General features: G+C 30.5%; 1 protein-coding gene across 1 annotated transcript; it reads left to right on the top strand.

Moving 5' to 3' along the window:
• Positions 1 to 4,643: 4,643 nt before the first annotated feature.
• On the top strand, positions 4,644 to 19,633 carry LOC107451932 (cathepsin L-like peptidase). The gene is made up of 9 exons (XM_021148422.4): positions 4,644 to 4,743; positions 6,244 to 6,348; positions 9,713 to 9,862; positions 10,969 to 11,124; positions 13,244 to 13,361; positions 14,051 to 14,151; positions 15,352 to 15,512; positions 15,593 to 15,709; positions 19,349 to 19,633. Exons 2-9 carry the CDS (start codon positions 6,250 to 6,252, stop codon positions 19,446 to 19,448), a joined length of 1,002 nt encoding a protein of 333 aa, XP_021004081.1. The 5' UTR covers positions 4,644 to 4,743; positions 6,244 to 6,249; the 3' UTR covers positions 19,449 to 19,633.
• The last annotated feature ends 289 nt before the right edge of the window (positions 19,634 to 19,922 follow it).

Here is a 19,922-nt window from a genome sequence, read left to right as displayed (position 1 = left end):
TCTTTTTTCTTTCAAAATAGTTGCCAAGTTTGCTTAAACACTAATTATACTTTACAATAAGATTTAGAATATCCTCTTCATAGTAACTTGCCGACTGTTCCGCTAACAAAGACGTCATGACCGTTTTTACGTCATTGTTGCACTGGTTGCCACCAAAACAACGGAAAAGGGAAAATCCCTTAGCGCAAGGTCTGGACTGTATTGAGGGGTGGTCCAAAACTTCCCAGCCATTAGAGTCCAATAAATCTCGGAACTGAGCTGTGGAGAGAGTCATTGGCATGAAGAAGCAAAATTTCCTGTCAGCATGCCAGTAAGAAGGTTCGTAAACTTCTTAAATCTGCCGGTGAAAGCATGCAGCAGACAGGTTTTTTGCCGACTAAAAACACATTACTGACCGTACCTCATACGCGGCAGGTGATTTGTTAAACTTGAGTATTTTAAAGACACAGAAATGACAGTACAGGTTGCCTAAACAACTGTGACTGAGCACAGTTGTCTCCTAGAAATAACAGGACACGACGCAAGTACTAGTTGCGACTAACGAGTCACCAATTAGTATACAAACAACAAAACGGCCCTTACTTAAGAAAATATAGTACTCGTAAAAAAGGTTAGACGGGTTAAATTGTCATAAAAATAGACTTTCTTAACTTAGAACATTTTTTTTGTTTACACAATTTATTTATTTCTATTTTTTTTTACAGTGTCTTTGAAAACCCATCATTTTACATTTAGAGAATTTAATTTAATTGCTAAATTAGTTTGCAACATTTCTATTTTTCAGAAAAAGTTTTTAAGAATTTTTTATTAATATAATTGAAGAAGTAAAAATTATAAACCTTTGTAATTATTATAAAAGCATTTTTATTGCAGAAATTAAAACAGGAAATTCTCCACCTTTCCACACATGCAGAGAAAATTAATCTGGTAAAGTTACCGTACTGTATGGTAATGACATTTCTGGCAAGAAAAACATAATTCTGGTTATAAAAACTAAACTATATGGTATTTAGATAATTCATTTGGTAATTTTTCCATCTGTTAAGGCATCTTTTTACCGGAAATACCTGTTTTTAATACCACACATTTAGTATAAAATACAAAATCGAAAAATAAATGTAACCGAATAAATGGTTTTTATGCCATGCTCTAAAGTATCATTAAAAATTACTAAATTTCATCTAATTTGCAAAATTTCCTCATATATTCTAAAACTATATTTTATTGTTAATTTTACCAAAATCATTAGCAAAGAGCTTCGGTAAAAATTACCTTGCCGCTTAATGTTCCCATAGAGCCGGAAACACGGTAAGTTTTACCATATTCTGGTAGTTTTGACCATAATTTTTTTCTCAGTGTATAGGACTAATTGCAGTTTCAAGATTTTTTTCAATTCTCCTTAATTTAAACAAAAATCGAACTTTTTTAGTTTAAAATAAAATTTTCTAGCATATTCTAATGTTTCGTCTTGCTTGTTTAACGAAGCGCAAATAATTAAAAAGCAACCATGTATCCTTAAGTTTTACGCTACACTATTCCACTCTAATTTAACGAAACTTATCATAAAATATTATTTATAATCAATAAAGACTAAATGTTGAATGAAAATAATCTTGACAAACGTATTAAATTATTTCTTTCATCCGTGTGATGGAATATTGAAGTAAAGTTCAATAAAAAAAGTTCAATAAAAAGTTCAATAAATGTAAGAATGAGAAAATAGGGAACAAACAAACAAAAAACATTCTTTTCCTTTAACACTAAAATGATGGTATCATTAATAATTTTATAATGTTGTAACTACCAGCTGTTACATCAAAATTAAGCGGAATGATTATTTAAAATTTACAAGTTTTGATATGATGTATGACTATTTTACCCTACGTTACCTTATCTTATCATCATTCCTTTCAACCAAGACTTTTTTTTATCAAATTTTATTGTCAACTGTTTTCAATTAAAAAATTCTCGTTTTCAAGGTGCTTCTGGTTTTTATTCTCGTAATTATCAAAAATGTCGGTTTTCTTATACTTTTAAAACGAAATAGTATATTTCATTCAACTTCAAATATTAACTAACTTTTTATTTCAATTTGAACTTAAATTGTAAGGATGATAAGATATTAATAGCTGCCAAATACCTTGAAAACTAATCTTTAATTTACAAGGTAAATACATTTTTCTCGATAAATGATTTTAGAATGTACAATATATTTTTTTACAATAAATGACTTCACAATAAATGATTTACAACTAGCCACTTTAAATTGCTGTTAGAGTTAATAAAAAAGTTTTCATTGGCAAATTTGAATATATTCTTATTAAATTGAAATATTTTGATTCAAATTAATAATACCCATTTTTTTTTTTTACTTTTTAAAAATATTTGGATAAAAACTTTATAAGGGCAAAATTTTGTTCAGATATAAAGCAATACTAAATTTTTTTTAATTTAATTAAAAAATTTGAAATTTATACTAAAATTAAGAACCTTACTTTCTTAAAAATATTAAATTTTTGAATTGTTTTAAAAAGAACATTGGTTGATAATTATTTTTAATTTTTTCATAAATTGAATATATACAAAAAAATTTTTAAAACCCTTACTCTACTGGAAGAAATGTTTCGAAAAAAATGCCTGAATTTTCTTAATTAAGTTAGGAAAAATAAATTAAAAACGATAATATATAACATACAATGATAAACTTCAAAAGTATGGTCAAAACTACCAGAATATGGTAAAATTTACTATATGTTTCTGACACCATGGGAAAACCGAAAATCTCAGCAATTTTAACTGAAAAGCTTTAGTAATGATTTTAGTAAAGTTAACAATAAAATATTGTTTTATAAATGTAGTAAAATTTAGCAATTATATCATGAAACCATGCAGTACGGTAATTTTACCAGAATTTATTTCTCTGTGCATATTAGTATTTAAAACCATTCTCATAAGACCTAAGATAAGACGTCAAATTTGCTACTAAAATATAACCTAGATATAATCTAAATATACATATACCTAAATATTACATATACCTGTATATTACCTAAAGTTATCAATGGCATACAAAAATATAGTTATCTATAAGCATTTCGTATTTATTCCAATAATAATGGAAAATTTAAAGGCATTAATTTCAAAAACAAATAACAATTCACAGGTTTATCTGCCATTAATTTCAATAATAGTTGAAAGATTACAAGTTTATCCAGTATTAATTCCAATAACATTTGAAAATTTACAGGTTTATCAAAAAGTAATTAAACTGATAATTGTTACGTTTAAAGTCTATTATTTGATGTACAACTACTTTAATACACATGATCGTACTTCTACATATCATTATTACATATTATTCTACATTATACTATATATATATACTACTATATTCAATATTAGTACTACATTATTCTCTTTAACCAATACTGTTTAAGCAAATTTCTAATGGGTTCCAATCAAATACTTGTTATTTTTAACTATACCGAATAAGTTAAATCAAATTTAATGGAACTTACTACTTTAAGTCATTATTCTCTTTAACCAATAGCATTTAATCAAATTACCAATGGGTTCTAATCAAACATTTTTTTCTTTTTTTAACTATACCGAATAAGTTAAATCAAATTTAATGGAACTTACTACTTTAAGTCATTATTCTCTTTAACCAATAGCATTTAATCAAATTACCAATGGGTTCTAATCAAACATTTTTTTCTTTTTAACTATACCGAATAAGTTAAATCAAATTTAATGGAACTTACTACTTTAAGTCATTATTCTCTTTAACCAATAGCATTTAATCAAATTACCAATGGGTTCTAATCAAACATTTTTTTCTTTTTAACTATACCGAATAAGTTAAATCAAATTTAATGGAACTTACTACTTTAAGTCATTATTCTCTTTAACCAATAGCATTTAATCAAATTACCAATGGGTTCTAATCAAACATTTTTTTCTTTTTAACTATACCGAATAAGTTAAATCAAATTTAATGGAACTTACTACTTTAAGTCATTATTCTCTTTAACCAATAGCATTTAATCAAATTACCAATGGGTTCTAATCAAACATTTTTTTCTTTTTAACTATACCGAATAAGTTAAATCAAATTTAATGGAACTTACTACTTTAATTCTTTATTCTCTTTAGCCAATATTATTTAATCAAATTACCAAATGGTTCCAATAAACATTTGCTACTTTTAATCTTTCCAAATAAATAAAAGTCAATTTGAAATTACATTAATTTCCACCTGATGATAAGATAGTTTATTTCATGATGTTGTTTAAAATCATTCTCAGAAGTGTAATTTTGTTATCAAACTTAACGTTGCCTACAAAGTTACAAAACGTCTGAAGGCGATCTATTATCTAACACCCGTATCTCGTATTATTGTTTTTTAGCACTCGAGTATTATTTTATCAATGGAATTATTCAATACACGTGAGGTTGTACAACTTATTCAGTATTGTGTGCTGATATTACTTTCCAAAAATGTAAATCAAATGAGAGAGAAAGTTCCGAATAACTGTAATCTCGTGACTAAATTATTCACGAGAATTTTTGTCAAGTGAGAGATTAGACGTCACCGATAAGGAATACTTATTTCATTTATTCTTGTCTTTGCAATATTTTAATGCTTATAAATATGAATTAACGTAAAGAGAATTATTTCACTCTACTTGCATCCCATTGTCTCTAATTTATTTCTCCTATTCGAAAAAAAAAGGACTACAGGTACGTTAATTTTGTAACTGTTTTTATTTCCAATTTTGCACCTCTGCTGTTTTAAGAATTATTTATTTTCATAAATAGATTTGAATTTTCTAAACTTGTAAAGAAACTGTATATAATAATGATACTGTACGTTAAATAATGGTTCATGGCGCAAAAGGTGCTCAACACGTTTAGCGTCAGTCTCGCTACTTTGGTAACCGAGAATTTATTTGTAGATATTCTGCGCAAGAATATTCATGCAATTTTACACAACTTTATGCAACTTTATGAATACTCATACTTCAGCAGTATTCTTGACATAGTATAAAATTTTAATTCTTAGAAAATTATCAGTTGATTACTACGTTTGTTTATATTTTATGTTTTATTTATTATTACATTCGTATTAACTGTTTTAGAGTTTGTAATGATGAAATCCTGCAATCCAAATTTCAACTACTTTCTAACTAGCAAGATCCCTCATATCTCTACTTGGAACTCCGCGATTGAGAACACGTTTGTGCAATTCTTACGTTTGGAACAATGCAAGTTTTAATCGTTTCTTGACCGATATAAACAGGATTTATTGAGATACTATCGTCAAATGCAGTTTATCGTCTGTCAAATTTCAAGCTTGTTTAAAAATAGTTAGAGCAGTCAAGTTTTAACTGGAGTTCTGTGCTATACAACAATACAAGTTTACATTTTTTCCTGCCCACAACAGGAAAAATTTGTTGCGACATTATCGCTAAAAAACATTTATCGTCAATAAAATTTTCGACCGATATAAGATTAACGAAGGCTCTAAAATGTTGGCAGAAGCTCTGTGTTAGGTGACAAAGCAAATTCTAATAAGAAAAACTACATAAGATCGCGGCAAGCAGAATATACCACCAGATTATCGCTTAAAAAATTATCGTTTATAAAAATCAAGATCTTAAATAGTTCAAGCAAAATTAACAGCTAAATGAAATTTCAACCACTTTCCGACGTAAACAACATGACTAAAATGTAGAAAATAATAAATTTAAAAAAATATTTTAAATGCTGCTCTTCAAGTAGACAAAAATGAGAAAAAATATTTATATTTTTGTCTGACCGAAAAACTTATAGCATCACTAACATCATGAACTTCTATTTATGCGAAATCCCCCCCCCCCATGCACGCAAACACACATCTTTTTAAGTGATGCGTATGTTTTTGACTTTTGGTCTGACGAAAAAAAATGTTTTCTCCTTTTTTGTCTGCTTGAAATACGTAAAGCACAAAATTTTTTTAAAAATTAATATCATACTTATTATTATTCAAAATATTAACGAAAGATTTAGACTTGGAATAATAAGCTTACCTACCACAGCAATCAGAGTTTCATCTAAGCATAATAACCTTTGACTTCTTATTTTTTCCCTGGATTCATACTTTTAAATCTCTTTATATGAAGCCAGTTTTTGAAACTAATAATCAATCAAAAATGTATATTATTGTCAGTTGATTTTCTGTTCTATTTTCATTCGATTTAGGTTAAAATGAAATTTTTTATTCTACTTACCTCATGCATAGCTACAGCTATGTGCTTATCATTTCCATTCAAAGCTGAACTGAATGAACACTGGAATCTATACAAGGTAATAATTATTTTTTCACACCTTACAAATTCCCTGTAGGTGTTATAATTATTAAAATAATTGTAGTAAAAAGCCAATATGAGTTTGTAATTTGCAAATAACTTTGTACCGCTTCTTGAACTGTCACAAATGAACTTATTTGGGCTATTGAACCGATGATTTGGAACACAATGATAGAAATTTACATATAACAAATCAAATTTGATTGTTTTGTTTAAGAAAAACTTAACAAAAAACAAGTTAAACATTTTAGATAAAAGAATTACGTGTGTAATTACTAAAAGGGTACTAGCTTGTTGTTGTAGTTGTAGTTAATTTACGTCGCACTAGAGCTGCACTATGGGCTATTGGCGACGGTCTGGGAAGCATCACTGAGGATGATCCGAAGACAAGCCATCACAATTTTGATCCTCTGCAGAGGGGATGGCACCCCCGCTTCGGTAGTCCAACGACCTGCACGCGAAGTCGAGCACTTTACGGTACAAAAGTTTAAGGAGGACCAATACCGCACACCCTCGGTCCCTACGCAGACTGATCCAAGTGGTCACCCACCCGCACACTGACCGCAGCCAGTGATGCTTGACTTCGGTGATCTGCTGGGAACCGTGTCTTAACGATCAGTCCACTGCGGGGCAAAGGAGTGCTAGCACTGTTGTTTAAAATAATACCTTTCTATTTTAATTGTTTCATTGTAAGATTAATAAAAGTATTATCCAAATGTAAAAAAAAGCCATGTGCTATAGTGTCTGGAAGTCTCAATAACAGTTCCGCAATTAAGGATTATAAAGAAAGATACGTAAGAGGTGTGCACTACAAATTGTGTATAACCTGGAGTACCCGGACAGAGTACTCTAAAAAATTAAGTTAGTATTTGAAGTAAATATTAGTATTTAAAATAGTGTCGTTAAACGTCTAATAAAAATGCAATGTACTTCTCTGTCAATGAATGCTTATGTAAATGTTTTTATTTAAATTAGTATTTAAAATAAATACTAAATCGTATTGAATCCAGTACATCCAGTACAGATGTACGCTTTTTAGTGGCGGAAGTTGACTGCATCGTTTCCTTACTTACGAGTATTCAGAGTATTGCGCACATGTTGTAAATGGATCTATCTAATTTTCGTTGGGAGTTCCCTTGTCTTCTGGATTGGGTTCGAAATTTCAAGGCTACGGAGTTGAACATTAGCAGTCGTAAACCCTAAATTAAGTGTCGAGTAAAAATTCAGTGTAATTCTCCATCAGTGAGAGAGAGAAAGAGAGAGTAAATAAATAGCTCTTGGGTTTACTTTTTACTAAAAAACTTGGCTACGTTTTTTACTAAAAAAAATTATCTATTGTATGTTTAAATATATTTTTATTACTTACTCTTACAGTAAAAATTCAAAAACACTATGGGTAAAGTTACCCTTATAATCAGGGTATTTTTGAAATTTTTTGAAAACGTTTTATTATAGGGGGTAAATTGAGCAAAAATATATTTAAGTACAGTTGAAAAAATATTTATTTATTCTTATTATTATAAATTGTATCTAATCGAAGCACTCGTTAATTTCTTATCAAAATATTTTCACTTATCAACACTGCAAAAAATTCGGATGAAATTACTGTAAAATCCCCTTTTACCGGAACATGCTACGGAACAAAAAATCGGATGTGCCGTAATTGTTACAGAAATAATTACAGTAATGTAACTGAATATTTTTAATTAAAAATATATCACTTTTAAAATTATAGTAAAATATAATATGGTAAAAGTGGATTTGACGGTAAAATGGATTTTGCGGATGATGCATCCAAAGTGCTGACACTTTATACCGGAATTTCGTCAGGAATTTTTTACAGTTTTGTAGCAGAAATAATTTTAAAAAAATAAAACATATTTGTTGGTACATAATGACTCATGCTGTTTTAAAAAATCTCGAAATATCTTTTTCAAAGAGAAATTTACCTCAATGTTTTCTGACAGACAAAAGTTTCGAAAACAGAGTTGATATGTTAAGTATTGGATTCAAATCATTCCACCCGAAGAAAGACTTCTTTTTGTCTTCAGTTCCCAGATAGAAAACAAATGTATAAGAAATTTTCAAAACTTTATTTCCTAAGATTTGTCCCTAGTTCATAGTAAGCTACAAAAGAGCCGCCAAATTTTCAGCTATGGTTTACTGTGCGATGGAGCCTGCTGATATTTTGCCTCATTTCTTGCACAAGAAGCTTTCTCAGAAATACATAAATTTAGGAGGTTCTACACAAATCTTTATCTCCAAGTAGACATAACGGGAAAATGTGGATGGATTCATGTCTGTTGGATGATGGATCCATTCCTGTGCCTTAAAAAACCTAGATAATGTTAGTTTTTTACTTTTGGTACCAGCGATGGAGCAGCAAAATGGAGAACACAATAAACTTTTCTTATCTTGTCTTGTTGGATGGTCGGGGTGCCTGAGGACGAGATGGCCCTTTACCCCTTCATCATGAGATGAGGATCGATGAGGTGGAACACTGAGGTCAGGAGCATAAAAACTAAATATGAGATGGGGGTTGGCTCATTGCCATGGTGAGGAAAAGCTGTGAGATTACTTGAAAACGAGTTGAGAGTAATCAACAAAAATGAAGTCCACTGTGCTTTGCTTGAAGAAAACGTCTCGCTGTTTTTAAGATTACTTATCTCGATTAGATAATTAGCATCTCCAGTCTCCGCTAGTAACTAAACTGGGCGAGGACCCGAAGGACAGTAGAGGTTAGTAAAGCCAGACTCCTACTTGTGAAACATGCTTCAACCAGTCGGTTTCAAACGCAAATGGCCGCCATTAACAGTCTGATGGGACAGGTCCTAGATGCTAGTAACGAAAGGTCAAAGCAATCATCATGTTCCCGTACGTCGAAGCTAAACAATTTACCACTGCCGCACGGTGTGTTCACGTTGGCTGGATTTGAAAACTATTTCATCTTGATGTTCTGTCTTTCAAACATTGATTAGTGATCGACGTCGCAGAAGTACTGCAGTCATCAGGCTTGCATCAAACGCTCACGAAGGGAGGAAGGAAACACCGCCGAGGCCATGAGGTGGTGACGACAGGCTGCAGGAACTCATCGTTGATTATCCCGCTGGGTAACGACCGAACCCCCGACTCGGAGAACTCGCAAGGCACGTCCGTCTCTGAAGGCGTCTTCTTCTGGAATGGGTGGGTGGGATCAATCAGTTAACTTTTCTGCGCTTGAATCAATACTTAACAAAAAAATGCAAATTTTGGTGGTAGATAAAAATTTAAGATGATTATTCAGAATGTATCTAGAATATTTCTCGGCCTCCTGTATTTAACCAAACAAAAAATAGTATTTTTTTTTTTAATGTTTATTCTAGGAACTGTTTGGAAAGACGTATGTTGGGCTAGAAGAAGTACAAAGACGATTGATATGGGAAGAGAGGATTGCTGATATTGTAAAACATAACCTTAGAGCAGACTTGGGAATACACTCGTTTACAAGAGGAGTCAACAAATATTCAGATTTGGTAAATTTTTTTAAACATTTATTTGAAACTAATTGATTTTAGTTTCATTAACATCGTTGTTTTGACATTTTTACGTAATTTATAAACTGAAATTCACACATGAAAATGTGAGCGCAAAGAAAAGTGCCAAAAGTGAAACAATGGGAGGATTCTTAGACACGGGACCTAACGGAACGGGCTCTGAATTGTTTCAACTTTCAAATTGTAAACAATCGCTCGGCTGGTGACTTTTTGAACGATACGGTTCATGATTTCCATTTGGCAACATAAATCTTAACTAATTCAATAGTTAATTTTTCAATTTTAAAAATAATTTCGGTTAAAAAAAATCGAATAGATTTTGAAATTCAGAAATAATATTATTCGACATTTCAATTGCAGTAACAGGTTCATGTTCATCGCGCTAATCGGGTTCTCAATTTGCATATTTCGCATTAAGCTTTGATTCAGTGAAAAAAGTTATTATGAAAATTGATGTTGATATGGAGATGTCAAAGCTGACGTTACTCACATACCTTTCCACTTATAATCCATTAATAATCAATCAGCTACAGATAGCAACCAACAGGACCACGTTCATATTGAGATGTGATTATGAATCCCATACCAAAAAGTATAGAGGTCGCCATACCATGGGAGAAACTTTTCGTAACAAATTTTCATTTACCTCCATTGCTAATTTAAAATTTAAAAATCAAAATCCATCATGGACCATCACGGATCATTATAGATTGTTGGTTCATGAGAATCAAACTTCGCTTGAGGGTTAACCATCATAGTATTAAAGTATCATTTTCCATCATGGAATGATGATAATTTGCATGCATATCAAAAACCATGAAAGCATAATGTAAAAGTTGGATGATGACAACCATCAAATAATGTTGGACCATCATGAATCACACTGAAACCTACATAAACCATCAAAATGTTTTGATTGGACCATCATGAATTGTACAGAAACCAACATAAACTATCAAGATGTTTTGATTGGGTCATCAGGAATTTTGACTTGGGAAGCGTTAACCTTAGTTGTTTTTAAATTAAGTGTTAGATTTTTAAAATCGAACAGTTCAATAATTGGGAAAAATCATTGTTTTGAACAGAGTCACGAAGAATATATGCAATCTCTGAATGGTTTCAAAGTGAGCGATGAAGGGCATCATAAAAACGTATCAGAATGGATTCCTCTGAAGGATGCTGATGTTCCTGCAGAAGTTGACTGGAGGAAAGAGGGTCTTGTAACAAAAGTCAAAGACCAGGTTGGTATTTTTTTTTTCTTCCATACTCAAATGTTTATGGACTAAATGGAAACACGTCATTAAAGTTTTACAGTTTATTTTTAAAACAAATCGATTGCTGTATAAGAACAAAAGGAACCCGCATAAATCTTATGGAAATTAATTCTGTGTCAAATCGGCTGAAAATTTAATATCTTATAATGTAATCCGGATTTTCTGGATCCGGAAACAAGTCATCCGGATTTTCGGGATGCAGAAAATCCTCAGCGGCCAAGTCGTATGATTATGCGGCATGTAAAAGATTCCTGGAGTGCCTTATTGGCTCTTGGCATTTTAGGCAAAATTAAATTTCTAGTGCACTTTAGCATCCAAATAGAGTCTCGGTGCTGCCATCTAGTGTGGCAGAAACTAGACGTCCAAATTAACATGACCAACGGTATCTCACCCATTGTGGTGGTCCTTAAAGAGTGGATACCACCTCTGGAGAACGCACTAGGTCTGCTTATCGGCAAGACCGATTGTGCAGCTCATTGGAAATGAAAAAAATAATATAAAACATTCTGAGAGCATAAGTTTTCATTGACACAAAGTCCAAAAAGAGATACTTTTCGAGATACGGAGTTTCAAACATACGGCAACGGTCGATGTTGTGAAAGGTGCTTGAAGCATGCTGCATTGCAGAGATGCCAACTGCTCCAGACACGCCGAAATAATTTAAAAAACGGTAAGTAACTACTCACTAAAATTTGCAAATATTTTACTAATTTTGCTTACTTTTTAAAAGGTTTAGCATGACGTAACTACAATATAGTGGCGAATTATATAAGCCTTCGAATTACTCAGATATAGTGGTGGATAAAAACCTAATAAATTGAATTTAATTAGACCAGGAATCCCAATTAATAAACTACCTCTCGAAAATGCTTATCATCTGTCCGGAGGAAGTTGGCATCTCTGGCATTGGCTTAGGTGAATGCTAAGAACTCACTTAGCGTTGGACATTCTGACGCGCTACTGGCTTTTTCATTACTTAATAAAATTATCACTGCTTATTTAAAAGTTTCTTTTTTCAATGTCCTTAGTTAATGCTAATATCGTGACGGCAATGAAGAATTGAGAATTACTATTTGTGGTTTGAGGCTTCGTATCTCAAAAACTATCAATTTTTGATATGAGCGCCAATGAGAACTTTTGATCAGAATGTTTCGAACTACAGTACTTTAAATTTTCAGCCAATTTGAGAGAGAATTAATATCCATAAAATCTCTGCGTAGTTCCTTGGATTTAAGAAAATTTGAAGTTATAATGCTACGTCTAAAACAGATTTTATGCTCCAGAGAGATTAAATTGATTACTTAAACAAACTGTTTTATTCAAAATTTCAACTATCGCCTTTTCCTGAGTCTTATTTCATGAAGTTCTGAATTTCATATTCAATGAATGAGCCTATTGTGTAACTAAAGTACGTCGAGCTAACGAATCAGTTTGAAACTTTACTTTAAAAGCAATGATAGAATAATCTACATTTTTAAGTTACGTTAAAGAACCATGGTGGCTCAGGTGATAGAGCGTTCACCTTCAAATGAAGTGACTCAGATTCGAATCCCAAAGGTGGCTGGTCAAGAGAATTCTGCTCCAGTCTCGCAGTAACCACAATGCTTGTGTAAAATATTCTCAGTGGTAGACGGATCATTGGTTAGAATCCCCCTGCCGTCGGGCTAACCGTGGGAGAATTTTGTAGGTTTGTTCCTCTATGTAACACAAATGCGGGTTAATTCCATCCAAAAGTATTCAACGAATGCTAGAACGTCCCAATACTTGATCCAGGAGCTCCCTTGTGTTCAAAATTACAAGGCTACGGAGTTGAACATTGATAGTCGTAAAGTCAGAATTGGATCGACTGTTCAATAAAATAAAAAGTTCATAAGATAAAATAAAAAGCTACGTTTTTTTAAAAGTTAAGTTAAATGCTTTCCCTCCTATTCTGTGATGCATAAGATTTCATAACGTTTTTGTTAAGGAACGTTTGAAAACGTTTTTTTTTCTTTTTTTGCTTTTTTTAAGGAATTTAAAAGCACGCATTAAGGGTGGTCTCTACAGAACACCCTGTTATTGATTGTCATTGTAATGTATTTTATAGGAAGATTGTGGAGCATGTTGGGCATTTTCTTCAACAGGTGCCTTAGAAGGTCAAAATATGAGAAAAACTGGAAAACTTGCATCTCTGAGCGAACAAAATCTAATAGATTGTGTAAAAGGTAAGTAAAATTATTGTTATAAAAACTAGTTTTTATAACAATTATTGTAATAAACATCTACCGTTAGACTAGTTCTGGATCTAGTGGTGCTATTTAGTGTCAGAATTGAATAATTCTACAATCATCATCAACTAAATAGTCATCCACTAGATAGTTAGAATTAAATAGTCATCCACTGAATCTGATGGCACGAGGCTTACGGATATATTGATGCTATCTAGTGTCAGAGTTGAATAGTACTACAATTATCATCCACTAAATAATCACCCACTAGATAGTCAGAGTTGAATACTCATCCACTACATCTGATGGCACGAGGCTTATGAATCTATTGGTGCTATCTAGTGTCAGAATTGAATAGTTCTACAATTACCAGCAGAGTTGAACAGTCATCTTTAAATCTAACGGAGCAGAGCTTGAGAGAGTCTCGTATTCTAGTACTACAATTTTATAAACTGAAGAGTGTATTAAGTAGAAACTCTACAAGCATGTAAGGAATGTGAAAAGCGCATAATTTCGAGTATATAAGCTGTGATTGGTGATTAACCCTCGATTAGCCGGTCTTATATTTTATTCGATCATAAAGATGCTCAAAAATAAACTAAAAAAGAAGCAAAGCTTAAATTCTTAATTAAAACTAGATGTTTTCAAGAGTGAAATCGAATACAGTATAATATTTTTCTTTGTAGAAAACGATGGTTGTGGTGGAGGATTTATGGATCCAGCATTTGAATACGTAAAAGGAAATCAGGGTATTGACACAGAAGAGTCATACGAATACAAAAATAAGGTAAGTACGATATTAAATACTTAATATCGTAGATAGTTAAAATTTCTTGCATCGGTAGATAATTGGAAATTCAATTTAAAGGGAAAAACCATTTTAAATTCTTCAAGGAATAATTTTTTTTTCTCTATTAAATTTTTTTATGTATTAGGGAGCTCCGCCTCCTGTGTGCTTCCCTTAAAAACCCCCATGATTGCTTCTCATTCATCATTGAAGATCAAGGGGAAAGAATGCTTTTTGTTATTTTTAAAAAAATTACAACTGGGGTTTCAGGAATAGGAGCAGGTAGTAAGGGTAGTCTGGGGTGTATAATCTAAATAGATATATCTTATATAGATTTCATAATACTATGAGATTTCTTTTGACTACTACGCTGTCATAAATTTCGCCATACCATACCGAGGTGCACATACGTGAACCTACATGTTCTTGACTTTATTGTTTTTATATATTAAGTAAATATAAATTTTAAAGCTTCATGTAAATCACAGAACTACTAAATGGGAAAAAAATTCGTTTCAGATTAACTAAATCATGCAATATAAAAAACTACTATTGTTTTAGAGCACGTGGATTTCGTGCCATGTTTTCGAAAATCGCTTCCATTTATGTGAGAATTCTACCCAAATAACTTAAATTTTCTGAGTCTCTTGGAATTCCCTGAAAGTTATAATTACTATGAGATTTCAGTTATAATTGCTATGAAGAACAGTTATAATTACCTACTATGAAGTTTAAACGTCCACGAATGTTTCAGCGAGGGTAAAATAATTTTTTTCTTATAGCATGTTCTTAGAAGTTAAGAATCGAGGATCCGCATATGTGGACCGAGGTAATGAAAAGGATAATGTACTTGAAAAAAATGGCGACCACAATAGGCGGTAATTATTAGAAAGTAATTTTACTTGTTTACACTATATAACGATAATCTTAAAAACGTATTAGTTTGCATTGGAAACAGTTTTTATATTTTTAAAACTTGCAGGTATTAGCAAATATGCCTAATATTATTTTGTTTACAAAATGTGGTAAACAGATGAACAACATTTCCAAGTTCATTTAAGGCGTAAATAAAATTCCATTAAACTGAAAAATAGATTTCAGGATCATACATCAAAACTGTTATTTAGAAGCATATAGGTTAAAAAATTTATATTATTTCAATTTTCCCAACTCTGTATTACATATCTTCTCTCATTTCAGGTTGGTTCCTGCATTTTTAAAAAAGAATACATTGGAGCTACATGTACCGGACATGTAGATATTCCTACCGGAGATGAAGAAGCTTTAAGACAAGCTGTTGCAACTGTCGGACCTATTTCAGTTGGCATCAATGCGCATCATGAAGAATTTCATACATACCGGTATGTCCCTTTATTCTTTTATTCTTCATGGAAGTAAGACTTACATTTAAAAAAATCTTATGCATTTCTTCGTATTTCAGAAGTGGTATTTATGACCAACCTGATTGTAAAAACAAACTCTACGATCTTACACATGCAGTATTAGTAGTAGGATACGGAAGCGAAAATGGAGTAGACTACTGGCTAGTCAAAAACAGGTAATTAAACTTTATAGTGAGTAGAGTTCGGTTATTTAGATAAGTTTATGAAAGAGGTATTGAAAAATTGATCGATTAAAACATATTTAAGCCATGTTAAAGTGAATAAGCAAGTACTGAATGTATTCATGAGTAATTAACATTAGCTTGTATGCAACCATATATGGCAGTACTTTTACTTTCGTTACTTGTACCGCCGGTACAAGTAAAAAGTACGTACTTTTACTTGTACTTCGTTACTTTTTAAATTTAGTACTTTTACTTGTACTTTCGTTACTTTTTTGGGGAAAAAGTACAAGTATTTGTAAAGGAAATGTCGAATGAAATCGTTACTTTTTTCTAAAACTCGGTAAGCTTTCTAAAAAAAAAATTTAAAAAAAATGCTGTCAAAATGCAATTATTTTGCAAAATGAATAAAAATATTAATTAGGAAGTTATTTTCATTCATTTTCGAGTTTTATACATTTGTTTAATACATTTCAAATAAAAATTGTTGGATTTTGTTACTACGTTTTTCAATTTTCTTTTTGAACTCACTAATAATACATTTTTGTCTTAATACATTTTTTACTAAATACATTTTTACCTAGTACATTTTTTATTAAAATTATGTTTATGCCCGACCTTGTCAAACAACGCCCAGTCAAATCTCTAAGAACTTCGGAACTATTTATGCTACTGAAAACTATTTTACTATTTTAACTCTTGAAAACTCGAAGGTATTAATTTAGCCGCTGATACTAAAATTCGTTTACAAATTTTAATCATTCCGTTTGGCAGAAATGTTCGGAAAATGATTTTCTCGCATGACTTCAGCATTAGCCATTGTTACAAATAAAACTGTAGACTGTTCTGTTTCAACTTATACTGCACATTTAATTATTTTTTACCAGCTCAAAGATCACAAAGCAATCTGAAACCCCGTGTTTGCTTTGTTCATGTTTGTGCTTTTAAAAAGCGTTTCTATAGAGTAAAACAATTTTAAATCAATGGTAGTTTAAATAAATAAAAATAATAAACTGAAAATTAAAATCAATAGATTAAATTTCTTTTTCGTGCAAATCCATAAAAAGTTTGATATAAAAATTATATTTGATTTTAAAATTATATTATACGATTATATCATAAAATTATATTATAATATTCCTCCGAATTTAAAAGTAAATTAATGTCCATAACTTTCAAAATTAAGAATAATTAAATAAATAACAACAATTTTGCAAAAACATTAAAGAACATAAGAATATTATTCAATAAAATTTTAAGTTACTTTGAATTTTCGATTTCCTAAAAATGTACTTTTAAATCGTTACTTTTTTTGTTTAGTACTTGTACTTTTACTTGTACTTTTTACTCGTTACTTTTTAAAATAAGAACTTTTTACTTTTTACTCGTTACTTTTTTTAAAAATACTTGTACTTTTACTCGTTACTTTTTAAAAGCAACGTTGCCATATATGCATGTAACTATTAAAAGAAAAAGGATGTTATATGCCCTAATCTTTTGTGCCATTTTATTTATTAATTATCTGTTCAAACATAGTGTATACAGTTTTACGGCTATAGGTATTAACTTTCTTAACAGTTTTAAAGTTACAAATATTTTTTAGTTGTTGAAAAAGCGTTTGCAAGGAAATGATGCTAAGTTTATTATAAGCTCCTTTAGGTCAATGAGACAATTGATAAAAGCTGTTTGACGCATTTATTTCGTCATTATACTGAAATTGATGAAATTATATCAGTCTGTTGCTTTTAAAAATAGCTTTGCATAAATTTTATGATATCACAGCAAAGCAACCAAATTAAAAGAAAAAAATGATTTTTTTCAGAGTTTTAATCTAGAAAGCTGAGCCTTTTTTTTCGTTCTTAAATTATGAACAAAAAAGCAAAACTTAACTATAAATCAGGATTTACTAACAAACATTACTTTCTCGTGGAAAAAAAGAACAATTTAGTTTAAACGGAAGCAACGTGATGGCAGTTCTGTCTCATTAAGATGGTAAACTAACCAGTGAAAGAACACTTAAGCTTCGCTTGCCTTTTAAAAAATCATATTAATTTCAAAATTCATAATTTTAGTTAAATGACAGTGTCAACATATTTGCTACTAATTGCAAATTATGTAAAAAAATTGTAGAGAACTTGCATAATATTGTTTTAAAGTTTTGGAGGTTCAAATAACAAGTAGTAAGAAGACCAAGTGAAGGAACAGCTCTTACCAGTGAAGGAGCACAAAATTTCCCAGTAAAAGAACACTTAATTTTGGTTATTTTTTAATATGCTCTTTATGAATTTATATGCCATACAAATATGCCATACAAATATTTGTGATCATGAATTGAAAAGTAAAGTGTCAACATATTAGCATATACTGTTCATTCACTGGGAAATCTATGCCCAGTAAAGGAACATGCCTGTTTCTTCTCTGGTTAGAAGTTGTTTTTTGTATTTTTAACATACTTTTGATGCAAAACATCACTAAAGGTACAAGAAAATTAAAGTTTTTCTTTCATTTTCATTAACTTAGAAAAAACCCAGTAAAGAAACACTTGTTCCTTTACTGGTTTTTCATCGTTTGATGATCCAGTGAATAAACAATCCCTTATCTCAGTACTTGATTATGCTATGATGCTTAAGAAAAATAAATTGTAACTTCAATAACTATATTTTGAATTCTTATTTTCACAGTGAGAAAAATAAAACTATTACAATTAATTCCACTTCAAACATATAAATACAAACACTCACCTTATAATTTTTTCAAAGAAACAAGGTGTTGCAGAATTAATAACAAATTTAAAAACTTTTCCAGACAAGTCTATGTGACCAGGTAATCCAAAATATTGCTAGATGACTTCCTATTGTTAGGCAGTAAGCTATTGCTACCAATCAATCTACAGAAAGACTTTCATATTCTTTTTTTTAACCAATATATATGAAATGTTCCTTCACTGGGTAGTGTTCCTTCACTAGTTGGTTTACCCTAAATAAAATTTAAAAAAAGTGTTTCGTAGTTACCACCTTCAATATATACTTTTAAAATCTTTGTCAAAAATTGAGACAAAAAAGTAAAAACATTGGAGTTTGCAAATTTATATTTAATCGAGAAAATAAAATTTTAAAAAAAAGTTTACGAAATCAGACAAATTACTGTTAAAGAGGACGGGTGGTATAAAATATCAAAACCATTTGTTTACTAGAGGAAACAAAGAGAGGTTGAAAGATGATTATTATAACGCCTTTAAATTGCAATAAGCAATCTAACGGGTTTTATTATTTTGCTAAACCGCCTTCTGCAATTGTAATTTGTTTGATTAAAGAAGTTTTTCTCTCTGCTTATTTTTCATATGGATATTAATTTGTGATCCCGATGTTGATTTATCGTTTAGGAGTGTATTGCTCTACTCATAATCCAGGAGTTCTTTTGTTTTCTGGGTTGGGTCCAAAATTTCAAGACCATGGAGTTGAATAGTTAGTTCCACGCGTTGATAAAGTAAAATAGTTTTAACTTCATTTTTGACAATGATTCTATAAATATTAAAGAAAGAGATTACTAAACACCCTGTACATAATAGAATCCTGCACATAAGAACCTGCACATATAAAAGTATTCGTAATATTTCTTTCTTTTCATTTACAGTTGGGGATTATCTTATGGTATGAATGGTTATATTAAAATGTCAAGGAACAAGGATAATCAGTGTGGCATAGCTACTTTTGCTAGCTATCCTTTAGTTTGAAGAACTTGAAAATGCATTTTCAATTACATATTTATTTATTTATATACATAAAATCATTTTCACTACATTTTATTGTTCAATACAATGCATTATATGTTGTATTATTTATTAGAAGCATTTCATGCAATTCATTGTAAATAAAATATGCCAAAATATAAATAAAAAGGATATATTTCTTTTTTTTTTTTTTTGCTTCCTGTGTCTTACTCATTTCTAATTACAAAATTAGAGTTAATTAGAATATATTATTTGTTTGTAGAAAAATCTCAGAAATAAATATCCTATTTTTAAAACTAAAGGAATAACAATAATTTTTAAAACCAAAGGAATAGTTAGTTGTTGTTTCGTTTTGTTTTTTTAAAAAAAAACTATAAGAAATTTTGGATACTAAAAAGAGTATGATTTAAAAAAATATTGATTCGATAGCAAGAAAAAAATTTTTATTTTTATAAACATACATGGATAGTTGACTGA

The sequence above is a fragment of the Parasteatoda tepidariorum genome, chromosome 10 (assembly GCF_982258835.1).
Source record: "Parasteatoda tepidariorum strain Cologne lab strain chromosome 10, Ptep-v5.0, whole genome shotgun sequence".
Taxonomy (NCBI): domain Eukaryota; kingdom Metazoa; phylum Arthropoda; class Arachnida; order Araneae; family Theridiidae; genus Parasteatoda; species Parasteatoda tepidariorum.
This window is presented reverse-complemented; position numbering and strand designations above follow the sequence as displayed.